The sequence below is a fragment of the Bos grunniens genome, chromosome 1, assembly GCF_055505025.1.
Source record: "Bos grunniens cultivar Pamir isolate PY7600 chromosome 1, Bosgru_T2T1.0, whole genome shotgun sequence".
NCBI lineage: Eukaryota > Metazoa > Chordata > Mammalia > Artiodactyla > Bovidae > Bos > Bos grunniens.
The window spans coordinates 39,266,682-39,280,216 of NC_141165.1; the positions used below are offsets into that span (position 1 = coordinate 39,266,682).

At 37.7% G+C, this 13,535-nt stretch overlaps 1 protein-coding gene across 6 annotated transcripts in view; it reads left to right on the forward strand.

Annotated features, from left to right (window-relative positions):
* The window catches only part of RNF13 (ring finger protein 13), a 127,357-nt gene that overhangs the window by 100,585 nt on the left and 13,237 nt on the right, over positions 1-13,535 (forward strand). The window contains exon 9 of one of the 6 annotated variants that reach the window (XM_086388815.1): positions 4,077-6,474. The exons of 4 other annotated variants lie outside the window; for them this stretch is intronic. In XM_086388815.1, coding sequence (XP_086244941.1) covers positions 4,077-4,252 — 176 coding nt within the window. In that variant the 3' untranslated portion in view covers positions 4,253-6,474. Of the gene's footprint in view, positions 1-4,076; positions 6,475-13,535 lie in introns of those variants that run through there. One more of the 6 variants, XM_086388951.1, reaches the window with a different exon arrangement.

Here is a 13,535-nt window from a genome sequence, read left to right on the forward strand (position 1 = left end):
GTGGCCAGAGTACCAGAGTCTCAGCTTCAGCATCATTCCCTCCAAAGAACACCCAGGACTGATCTCCTTTAGAATGGACTGGTTGGATCTCCTTGCAGTCCAAGGGACTCTCAAGAGTCTTCTCCCACACCACAGTTCAAAAGCATCATTCTTCGGCGCTCAGCTTTCTTCACAGTCCAACTCTAACATCCATACATGACCACTGGAAAAACCATAGCCTTGATGAGACAGACCTTTGTTGGCAAACTAATGTCCCTGCTTTTTAATGTGGTGTCTAGGTTGGTCATAACTTTCCTTCCAAGGAGTAAGTGTCTTTTAATTTCATGGCTGCAGTCACCATCTGCAGTGATTTGGAGCCCCCAAAAATAAAGTCTGACACTGTTTCCACTATTTTCTATTTCCTGTGAAGTGATGGGACCGGATGCCATGATCTTCGTTTTCTGAATGTTGAGCTTTAAGCCAACTTTTTCACTCTCCTCTTTCACTTTCATCAAGAGGCTTTTTAGTTCCTCTTCACTTTCTGCCATACGGGTGGTGTCATCTGCATGTCTGAGGTTATTGATATTTCTCCTGGCAATCTTTATTCCAGCTTGTGCTTCTTCCAGCCCAGTGTTTCTCATGATGTACTCTGCATAGAAGTTAAATAAGCAGGGTGACAATATACAGCCTTGACGTACTCCTTTTCCTATTTGGAACCAGTCTGTTGTTCCATGTCCACTTTTAACTGTTGCTTCCTGACCTGCATATAGGTTTCTCAAGAGGCAGGTCAGGTGGTCTGGTATTCCCATCTCTTGAAGAATTTTCCACAGTTTATTGTGATCCACACAGTCAAAGATTTTGGCATAGTCAATAAAGCAGAAATAGATGTTTTTCTGGAACTCTCTTGCCTTTTTGATGATCCAGTGGATGTTGGCAATTTGATCTCTGGTTCCTCTGCCTTTTCTAAAACCAGCTTGAACATCTGGAAGTTCATGATGCACGTATTGCTGAAGCCTGGCGTGGAGAATTTTGAGCATTACTTTACTAGCGTGTGAGATGAGTGCAATTGTGCGGTACTTTGAGCATTCTTTGGCATTGCCTTTCTTTGGGATTGGAATGAAAACTGACCTTTTCCAGTCCTGTGGCCACTGCTGAGTTGCCCAAATTTGCTGGCATATTGAGTGCAGCACTTTCACAACATCATCTTTCAGGATTTGAAATAGCTCAACTGGAATCCATCACCTCCACTAGCTTTGTTCATAGTGATGCTTTCTAAGGCCCACTTGACTTCACATTCCAGGATGTCTGGCTCTAGGTTAGTGATCATACCATCGTGATTAACAGACCTTAAAAAAAGATTAATGCATCTATGAAAGCTATAGATACATTACAACCAGGGATCCCATCACCTACTACTGTTCCTCAAAATTGGCACATTATTATTACTGATTTACAAGATTGCTTTTTTAATATACCTTTACAGTCTTTAGACCAGGAAAAATTCACTTTCTCTCTCCCTTATCCTAATCATATTGGGCCTCATAAAAGATTTCAATAGACTATGTTAACTCAAGGTGTGCTTAACAGTTCTGCTGCTGCTGCTAAGTCACTTCAGTCATGTTCAACTCTGTGTGACCCCAGAGACAACAGCCCACCAGGCTCCCCCGTCCCTGGGATACTCCAGGCAAGAACACTGGAGTGGGTTGCCATTTCCTTCTCCGCTTAACAGTCCTACTATTTGTCAAAATTTTGTAGCCAAGGCTTTACATCCAATGTGACAGCAATTCCTTCATGCATATATCATTAATAATTTAACTACAAAAAGGAGAAATGATATTTTTGACACTGAATGGCCATGCTATTCTTTAGACTCCAGAGAAAACTGATTAAAATAAAATCTTTTTTGAAATTGCAAAACCGGTTCTTCTTACACATGCAGTTAGAAAAAGGTTAACTTGTTAAAGTACTTTTTTGGAGCTCCAATTCTGCCTAAGAAACAAAAACAGGCCTAAGAAAAACCTAAAGTTAACTCTTATCATGTCCTTGGGATACACAGCCCACTCTATCTAGGACTCCAGCCATAAACAAGTTGGTGGAACTCAGGAAAAAAAAATTTTTTTAATTTCAAGCAGAAAACTATGCCTGTCTGTTTAAAATTATCTATGTCTCAATATATGTCTTTGTTTTTGGATAATATGAAGTTAATAAGCTCTATTTAAATTCAACTTCACATGAACTGAAAAAATTCAATATTAAATATAATGTTTATTTAAATGTAAATATAATTTAAATGTAATTATTTGCTAATCTAATTAAGACATGTCTTAAGTCATCAATATTATGTAATACTTTTATTATGCATAGGTTTAAGGTAAACTAAGTTTGTTAAATATATATATATATATAAATGAGATGAAAACTTTTAGATAAACTCTATTAAAAAAATTATATTTTTAATAGAATAATCTATTATTATAATCTAAAATAATCTCTTAGGATTGGGGTAACTTAAATTTATAGAGTTACACTAAACTAAGTAATAGAAGTTTATTAAATAGCTAGGTCATTTCCAAATAAAATAAGATTTTAAAACATTAATTACTGAACATTAACTTCCTCTTACAGAAAGCTTTTCTTACAGAAAAACTAAAGAGATTTTAAACTAGTAATAAATATATAATGTATAATGTATATAAATATGGTTACATATATTTATATATATAATAAATATATAATATGATATATTCACCAATCTATAAAATGCTAATATACAAGACACTTCATAGTTGCTAAAGTAAAATACATATTTTTAATAAAAAGATATACGAAATGGCAAATAAAATGATGAACATAAAAGTATAAAAAAGGTTTATGACAAATGAAGGAGAATTTTATGACAAATGGATGTAACTCATTGCTCTGAACTTTGTTCCTCTTCCTTCTTACATGTCTCGATCAATACAAATTCTTTTATATGGGCCACACCTCTCCAAGCTAAAATACACAACATGTTATAACTGATCTGATAGCTTACTTTACAATAATGAGAACACCTAATTCTATAAAAACAGACAATGGCCCTGCCTATATTTCTAAATAATTCAAACAATTTTTACATGCATCCTGTATTAAACAGATTACAAACATTCCTATAATCCACAAACACAAGACATAATTAAACGAACACATTACACACTAAAACTACAAATAAAAATTAAATAAGGCGAAATACACAGGAACACTTTGATCTTCCTAATCCAGAGCAAACTTTACTAGATTCTAATGCAGTATATTTTTTAAGCCTATAACTATTGTTAATATAGCTTTTTTCTGTTTCCAATCTGTAAGATTCTTAAAACAAAATAACATCAACTTCAGTGCCTGTTTCACAATACAAAACAAAAACAACATAAAAAGACACCATTTGCCAATTAAGTTATTTGTTTCTAAGAGTATCAAAAGTGCAAAATATTCACCTTCTTTTCAGGTCTGTCTTGAAAGTATAATCATCTTCCTTAACACATTGAACAGAGAGATTGAACAGCTGCTAGGCTGTGTTTCCTTTCCAGGGACAAGGTCAGGTATTTGGATGTGAGCAGCATTTTATTTGTCAATTTGTTCTGCATCAGCTTTTCAGTAATTTCACTTTGGAAAAAATGTTTGAGTGTTTGCTCCTAATCCTTTGCCCCAAATAACACAAACCACTTAAAACATAGTCAGATCCCATTTCTTTTTATATCAGGAAAAATGTATGTACTGAATGAGGAGGAAATCAACCCATTAATTCAAAACCACAGCTAAATACCAGTCCCCAAACAGATCTCTAGATGATTTTTTTTGGACTGAAATATTTCCTAGGAATGTTTTCATCGTTACCGCTTTCCTTTCTTTCTATAACTATTGTTAATATAGCTTTATGTTTTAAATTTTTAAAAACTTACTGCAAGGAGATATTTTGACAAAAGCAGAAAAACATTTAGAGACATTGAAAGATCTCTCTCTTCCTTTGCCCATTTGGTGTCAAGACAGGTTAACTAATCAATGGAAATCTAAGAAACTAATCTTACAGGGAAAAGGGTATGCTTCTGTTTCTCCAGATGGATCCAATGAACTCACATGGCTTCCTCTTTGGAATATTCAATCTAAGAGGGCCCCCAACATTCAAACTAGAGATGAAACAACAAAAACCCCAGGAGGAAGAAATTCCAGTACAAGCCATGGCAGCTTTAAAAATTTCCAAAAAACACCGCACTCGACGTCATCGACCTTATAATCTCCCTACTTGAGGACAGATAAAAATCCTTACTAATCAAGCTGAAAATCTGATTTCTCAACAGGGAATGCCTCAAAATCCTGAAAATATTTTTTTATTTTTTCACTATGCTTGCTTTGCTTGCTTTTGCTTCCCCCGCTCAGGCTGACTTGATTGATCACACTTATTGGGCTTATATACCTAACCCCCCTTTTTTATTGTAGGTTATAAAATGGACAGATACAGGACCAATTGTATCCACTAATGACTCAACACATATGCCCCCTCCTTGGAACTTGGAGGGGCCCTCTCATCCTGAGAAAGAAGGAAAACTAATTAATATTTCTCTAGGCTGTGAAATCCTTCCTTTATGCATGGGCCCAGCAAAATTATATATTAATGTTAGTTGACAAACATGGGCTTTCGTCCTGCCTCCAAAGAGGACTTTCGGACACTGCTTGGATTATTTACTGCCCTTTCTTTGTCCATGAACCATGTTTATACTACTGAAACTTTAGGGAAAGAGTTAAGGAAAGATCAAAGAACACTATGCAAAGGATTTACTAATAAGAACTTTAAATATATTCCTTTTCATTGGGACAAATGTCAGGCCAAATCAGGAAAATTAATGTTTATGGATAATCATAGAGTTGTCAATTGGGGACCCCATGGTATGTGGTTATCTAACTGCTCAGATGATATTAACAACACTGTGTGTGATTATGTTACCCAAGTAGCATGGAAGGTTACTAATACTGCAATGGAGCATTACCATGACAGAGGACTTCTTGGGTGGCTTGACGGTGGAATGGCCCCCCCTCGTCCTCGAATCGTCCTTGATAAACAGATTGGGCCTAAACAATGGGAATCTGGAAACTTGCTGTGAACACCGAAGAACTTAGGACTTGGACTGGACATTTCACAGGGACCAATCGTGGTCATAGAAACTATTTGTTATAATCAATCATATTTCATACAAACTTGTGTTCCACTTCCTTTTGTTATAGCTATAGGAAATTTACAATTCAGTAAGACTTTACGTTCTGTAACTTGCATAAATTGTAAATTATATACTTGTCTTAACTCCTCTATTTCCTTGAGAAATGACTCTCTTTTGATTCTTTGATCTCATTATAATCTGTGATTACCAATAAATCTCCAGCAGTCCTGGGAAGAAGGTCCCATGGCTGGACTTGCTTCCCAGTTACTTACTAAATTGCTCCGGCGATCTAAACAATTCATTGGATGACTGATTTTTGGCATTTTGGGATTAATAGCTATTTGCACCACTGCTGCCATCACTGGCGTTACTTTATAAACCTCAATTCAAACACATAATTTTATCCAAAATTGGACTAAAGATGCTCATACTATGTGGGCCACTCAGTTTCAGATAGATGAGAATATTCAACATGAAATACAGGAACTAAAAACAGTCATCAAATGGGTTGGAGATCAATTAATAGAAGTACAAAAACGTGATGCTAAAATGTGATTGGAATTCTACTCAATTTTGTGTTACTCCTGTTCATTTCAACAATAGTGCCTACAACTGGGAACAAATCAAATTTCATTTACAAAACATACATGATAATGCCTCTCTGAATGTACAATTATTACAAAAAGAAATTTTTGAAACCTTTTCTAAAAATCTGTCCTCTTCCACTAATTTGAAAACTTTAGCTGAACAACTAGCTGATCAATTATCTGGGCTAGACCCATGCGGATGGTTTCAAAGCATTACTTACAGCATCAGGTCTGGAACTGTAATTTTGGTGATTGTCTTGACAATTATATTTGTCATCTACCATTGCCTTCATGCAAAGATTATTAAAAGTAAACAAACTCTAATGGTCAGAACTCTTTTTACAAATTTTAAATAAATAAGGGGGAACTGTCGGGGAGTGTTTAACAGGAGGATTCCTACATGCTGTTTCTCACAACTCCTTTGTTTCTTTTCAAGCGGAGCAGCATGCTGCTCCCAGGAACTGAGGTCATTGTGTGAGACAGGCTTGAATCTCCTTTAGTAAACATTCTCTTTAAGACAAAACTGCTTAGTCTCGATCCCCTTTCTTGAGATATGGATTGTCTTCTGACCTTGTGACCATTATTAATCCCTTGTTCCCTCGGTAACGGTTGCTGTATGTTTGGTTTTCTCATCTTTATCATTGTCGTAAGAAACTTCTTGCACCACAGGCTATATATACTCACAGAAAGATCATTAAAGCACCTTTGCTCCATCAGCGCTTGGGTCCCCGTGTCTTTCTTTCTTTCTCTCTCTCCCCGGCTAATTCTCTGAGTGTAGAAACTCGTCGTGCTCACTCTCCTGCCCGGGCTTCTAAGACCCTCTTGAGAAGGCGCCCTATGCCTTCACCCCGTCGAGAGGGCACCCGGTGCCTTCATGAGCAATGCAAGCCCTGTGTCAAGGGCTTAATTGGTTCTCTGTGTAAACCAGGGAATATCAGCCTCTTTGTCTATTTCACTTTCTTATCATCGACTCCAGACCACCAGGTTCTGGTCCATTAAAGGATCCCAACAGTATTGTAGCTATTCTAATAGATGTGTAGTGGTATCTCATACAAAAATTGTTGAGCAGCTTTAATATGCTTATTTGTACTTGCCATCTGTATATCTTCTTTGATGAGATCTTTTAGTCATTTTTTAATTGGGTTTTATACCTGACTGAATGTTTGTGTCCCTCCACAATTCAGGTTAAAGTCAAAATACCCAGTGTGATGCTATAGGTGGGCCCTTTGGGAAGTGATTAGGTCATGAAGAGACACAGGAGAAATGATATCTCTTTCATCTGAGGATACAGCAAGAGGGCAGCCATATGCAAATCAGAAAGAGGGTGATCACCAGAATGAAACTGGCGAGCCCCTTAATCTTGGATTTCCTAGCCTTCAGAACTATGCGAAGTAAATGTTGTTTAGAGCCCCCAGTCTATGGTTTGTTACGGCAGCCCAAATTGACCAAGACAGGTTGTTTTCTTATTTGGGTTTTAAGAGTTCTTTGTACATTTCATATAACAAGCCTTTATCAGATATGTATTTTGCAAACATTTTTGCCCAGGGTGTGACTTGTCTCTTCACTCTAACAGTGTCTTCCTCAAAGAAGAAGTTTTTAACCTTGATGAAGTCTCTCCTGTTGGTTTTTTCTTTCATAGTTCATTCTTTTGGTGTTGTACCTAAAAACTCACTATCAGATTCAAGGTGAGCTAGATTTTCTATGTAATCTTCTACAAATTTTACAGTTTTGCCTTTTCTGTTTAGGTTTGTGCTCTATTTTGAGTTATTTTTGGGAATGGTATAACATCTGTGTCCAGATTCTTTTTTTTTAACAGATCTTTTTATTCTGGGAAGTATGTATATAAAATAAAACATGTCATTTTAACCATCTTTAAGGGTACAGTTCAGTGGTTTTAATTCACAGTATTTTTGCATCCATCACCACTATCTATTTCTAAAATTTTCTAATCACTCTAGAAACTCTGTACCTCTTGAACAACTACTTCCTATTCCTACCTCCCAACAGTCTCTGGTAACCTCTAATCTACTTTTTGTCACTGTGGATTTGCCTGTTCTAAATATTTCATATACATGGAATCATACAGTATTTGTCCTTTTGTGTCTGGCTCATCTTATGTTTTCAAGGATTATTCATGGTGTAGGATATATCAGAACTTCATTGTTTTTTATCAGTTCAGTCGCTTAGTCATGTCCAACTCTTTGTGACCCCATGGACTGACTGCAGCACGCCAGGCTTCCCTGTCCACCAACTCCCAGAGCTTGCTCAGACTCACGTCCATCGAGTTGGTGATGCCATCCAACCATCTCATCCTCTGTCGTCCCCTTCTCCTTTTGCCTTCAATCTTTCCCAGCATCAGGGTCTTCTCAAATGAGTTAATTCTTCACATCAGGTGGCCATAGTACTGGAGCTTCAACTTCAGCATCAGTCCTTCCAATGAATATTCAGGACTGATTTCCTTTAGGATTGACTGGTTGGATCTCCTTGCAGTCCAAGGGACTCTCAAGAGTCTTCTCCAACACCACAGCTCAAAAGCATCAATTCTTCGGCGCTCAGCTTTCTTCACAGTCCAACTCTAACATCCATACATGACCACTGGAAAAACCAGAGCCTTGACTAGACAGACCTTTGTTGGCAAAGTAATGTCTCTGTTTTCAATATGTTATCTAGGTTGGTCATAACTTTCCTTCCAAGGAGTAAGCGTCATTTCATGGCTGCAGTCACCATCTGCAGTGATTTTGGAGCCCAAAAAAATAAAGTCTGACACTGTTTCCACTGTTTCCCCATCTATTTCCCATGAAGTGATGGGACCGGATGCCATGATCTTCGTTTTCTGAACGTTGAGTTTTAAGCCAACCTTTTTACTCTCCTCTTTCACCTTCAAGAGGCTTTTGAGTTCCTCTTCACTTTCTGCCATAAGGGTGGTGTCATCTGCATATCTGAGGTTATTGATATTTCTCCCGGCAATCTTGATTCCAGCTTGTGCTTCTTCCAGCCCAGTGTTTCTCATGATGTACTCTGCATATATACTAAAGTTTGTGTTGGTAAAATGATATATCTCAGAATTTGTTTTAAATGCTTCAGGAAAAAAAGCAGAGGAAGGTAGATCTAGCAAGAAGAGAGGCTGAAACTCAGTGATGGTGCATGAGGTGGTATAATGGTATTTGTCGTGTCCGACTCTGTGACCCCATGGACTATAGCCTGCTAGGCTCCTCTGTCCATGGGATTTTCCAGGCAAGAATATGGGAGTGGGGTTGCCATTTTTTTCTCCAGGGCATCTTCCCCAACCCAGGGATCGAACCTGCATCTTTTGCATTGGCAGGCAGATTCTTTACCACTGTGCCACCTGGAAGCCTGGTATAATGGTATACCATTATACTCTTGTGTATGTTTGAAACTTTTCTAATTTAAAAAAAGTAGAGAAAGTAACTAGCTGTCACTAGCTCTTATGTTTAAAAGGAAAGCCGATATAAGTCAGTGAGGAATGTTCATAATTTTCTTGCTGCAGGAATCATTCCATTTTAGGAATTATAGACAGCTCTAAAATGCCACTGAAATCACAAGTCCTTTCCTTTCCTATAGGTGGTTCCTAGCCTTCCTTCTACCACAGATAAACTTTATTAGTTGGAGGGGTCGGAGTTTATAAGTAATGTATCAGTAAGTTGTTCTTATGAACCCCATAGCAGTGAGGAAGTTAGCAGTTAACTTTTAGAAGATCAGCAAAATGTTACAGTGGAAAGAATACAGGATATGGAACCAAAAGACCTGATTCTTAGTGATTAGCTCTGTGGCTTTGAGCACTTAACCTCCCTCTCTGGTAATACTTGCTGAAAGTAACTCACTAAGATTTGAGAAGTAACGTAAAACCTTGTCTTTTCAAATACAAATTATTATAGACCCAAACTAAGCAAGTCTAGTATCATGCTAGCCATAAAGTCTATACAGTTTCATAGGCCAGCTTAGATACTCAGGATGCCTTAACTTCTGAAGAAAAAGAAATCTGGAGTTGCTATATAGCAGTGTCTCCTTTGTGTCCTACTAGATTATTTCTTACAGTTAGACTCTTGAGTTTTTTTTTTCAGTACTCTGTTATGGGAAATGCTTTCACCTATATATTGCCTCACTTGGCTTATTATCCATGATCTGTAGTTTGACTTTTTATTTAAAGATGTTTTCCCCAAAATGGTATTAGCAAATTTTCATAGGCTGATCATCCTCAAAGACGCATTTTAGTAATTTAACACATGTTTATTAGTTTCTTGGTGGCTATGCTCTGAAAGAAGCAATTAATTATTTTATAAAGTTAGTTTACAGTCTCTGCCCTCAAAAAAAAAAAAAAAAAGGTTATGGCTCAGAAAGTCTCAACATTTTTCTGCTCCCCTAAAATTGACATATGCAACTCCCTGCCACCAGTAACTTCTCTTCTATGCCATGTTTTTCAGTGCTGGGTGGGTGTAGGTGGGGTCGGGATCAGGAACACTGCTGTAGTCAGTCGTCAGTATTTTGAGTCCTCTTCTTCTGTAAAGTGGGACTCTCCTTTGCTGCCGTTTATTCTCTGGTTCACTGCTTGCTTAAAAAATAGCACACATTTGATCTATGGGCTTTATATCAGGTGATGATCTTCTTAGCCCTTGCCTGTTTCTGGTGAGCTATTTCCTGGTGACTTCCATACTTTTATATCCCACCTTTCTCTTGAGCACTAGTTCCATATATCCAGTTAACTAATAGACATCTGTGCCTGGATATACAGTCAAGTTCAGTATGCTCAGAACTATTTTTCCTTTTGCATTTAGTCAACATTTGTTTGACCAGCGACTGTGCTTGGTGTTAGAGATAGCAGCTTACTGTCTGTAACTATATACAATAAGAGAACCTCTATAGTTTATTCTGAGAATCATTTTTAAAATTTCTTATTTATTTATGGCTGCTCTGAGTCTTCATTGCTGTGTTCAGGCTTTCTCTAGTTGCAACAAGTGGGGGCTACTCTTTCTGCGGTGCACAGGCTTCTCACTGCAGTGACTTCTCTTGTTGTCACTCTACTTTCAGAGATCAGAGCAAACCCGTATTGTATGTCTTATATTACAATAAAGTGTGTGGTCAAGGAAGAGTAGATACTCTGTCTTTGCAGAGATATTATCAATACATTTTGACACACTGTAGTCTAAATAAGCTACACACATACTGTTCAGGCTATAGTTAGTCTTTAGTAGTAGTTTCATTATTTTAGGATAAAACATAGTCACAGAATATTAACCACTTCCTTAACATTTAGAATTAATTTACCAATTCTTATATTAAAAAAAAATTACCTGCTTGTATGCAGTTAATTTTCTCCCAGCCCCTGTCTTGTTCCTTTTATATGTTGTATCTTAATAATGTCAAATAAAACACTTAAAAGTTGTTGAATTTCTGTTAAATGAAAATAGCCATCATGCAAGATTACATGTGTTATCTTCAATTTACCCTTTCTTTTTTATTACCCATGTCTAGGCTCCTAATGCAATGAGTTAGTTGTTCTTCCAAAATGATTATTGGATCTGATAATTTCTTTCTTTTGGTCACTTTATCATGCAAGCCAACATCAGTTTATTGCTTGGTTTTTGAAAGGACTAAACATTAGGTCAGTTTAACCATTTCTAGGCTGACCTGTACATCCCAGGCGCAGGTCCCTTCAGCACCCTTATGAAGAATTTTTAAGATGCTGTTTCATACATCAATTATTCCTCTGCTTGAAAGATTTCAGTTGGCCTCTACTGCCTAAGAGATGCCAAGATCAAGGCTTCATCTCGGTGTTAAAAACTTTGAGAATTTGACTCCACCAAACTCTTCCGCCTTTACTCCCCACTGCTTTTTATTTCTGGCTTTGCATAACTTTGATCTTGCCATGTTTCCATGTTTATTTCTTCAACTGTTCCCTTCCCAGTCCTGTCTTTTCCTCCTTCGGTTTTTTGAATTCAGTTTACCTGTAAGACTGGACCCTTAGTGCCTCTCTAAGCACTCCTCGCTAGTGTCTCTTGGTACAGTGAACTCCTCTTTTCGGGGATGTCTTTTGTCTATCAGCAGACACGGTGTTGAGTGTTGCCACTGGGCAAGCAGAGTATTCCTTATGTGCTTTGTTGCATATTGTCTTCTGTTGTCTTGAGAGTTGGCAGGAATATTCAGCATGGAAGTAGGAAGACAGGTCACTTTAACTCTATCAGCCAGGCTCTATACAGAATTTACCTACATTATTAGCTTTTTGTGCGTAGATCTATCTGATTAGGTCCTCTGATAAGAGTTTCAGGTAGAAATCAGGATTTTCTGGGAATAACTTATGTAGTTACTTGTACATTCTTCCAGCAGATACTTACTGAGTGATTTTACTGTGTGCTAGGCACTGTTCTGGGTGGGAGTGAAACAGCAGTAAATAAAATGGAAAAAAAAAACCCCTCATGCCTTTGTGGAACTTTGTGGGGGCAAAAAGACAAGTTAAAGCAGTAAAGTCACATGGCAAGATGTGCAATAAAGAAAAACAAATGAGCGACAGGGCATGGGGCAGGATGCTATTTTAGATAAGACAGGGAAGACCTCTCTGAGAAGGACACCCTGCAAGAGATCCAAATGAAGGGAGAGAATAAACAGAGGGGGCAAGAGAGAGGGGAGAACAGTGGAGGCAGAGAAGGAACAGCAAGTTCAGGGGCCTTGAGGCAACAGTGTGTTTGATATAATCAAGGAAGAGTAAAAAGAACATGTGACTAGACTATATACAGTGGCTTAGAGCATGAGTGGTTAGAGATGAGATCAGAGAGATGCATGGGGAGCTAGGTCACACCATAGTGAAGGACTTGTGATTTTATTGTGGTAAAACCTGGATGGGTTTTGAGCAGAAGAACGCCATGCTAAGATTACTGTGGAAAAGGAACCCTCACACTGGTGATTGGGGAACAGACTAGAGGTGAGCAGTGGAGCGGGAGAGCCCATGTGCCAGGTCTAGGCGAGAGATAGGTGCTTGTTAACCATCCCTCAGGACATGAACAAAGGCTCTGTGGCATATATTACTCTGAGTATGTGTTTTGGGAGCCTACTGTCTACTGGGCACAGTAGTAAACACTAGGGTGAGGAAAAGACATAGTCTGTCTCCTCATAAGTTAAGAATCTACAACCAGAGTTCAGTCCAACCAATGCTGGTAGGTATGTTTTCCTTGTTGAACTATTTTAAAGGAAAATGCTCTGAATTTACTCTTAAAAACAAATCTGAAAAGGGAATATCCTCAATTCCTCGAATACTTTTTATAATGGCCACAAAGCAATAAAATAATGAGGTTCCAAGTCAGGTAGAAGCTACTGTAATGGCTGTGGCTCCTCAGCGATCACTGTTTTCCTGAGTTACTTGAAAATGAACTGTTTTATTATTTTAGGCCCAAGGTCTGCACTGTAGTCTTGAGACAGACTGAAGGGGATTGAGAGAGTTGGTCAGGTTGATTTATAGCATGGCACTGTTGACCTTATTATTTGTCTGTAGATGTGATTGCTATAGACAACCATACCTTCAGTCTATTAACTAACTTCTCACTGAACAAGTCAGTGTCGTTTATACCAAATGAGTTAAGCAGTATTAAATTGGATTGGGATGGACACTACACCCAATTAAAATATTGATAATTTTCTATTTTAATCTTATATAATATACCTATTATATAGTATAAAAGCAAACTATGCACCTTGCATAATTGATCTCATTTAGTTCTCAGAGCAGCACAATTAGAAAAGTGTTGTCATGACAATTTAATAGAAAAAG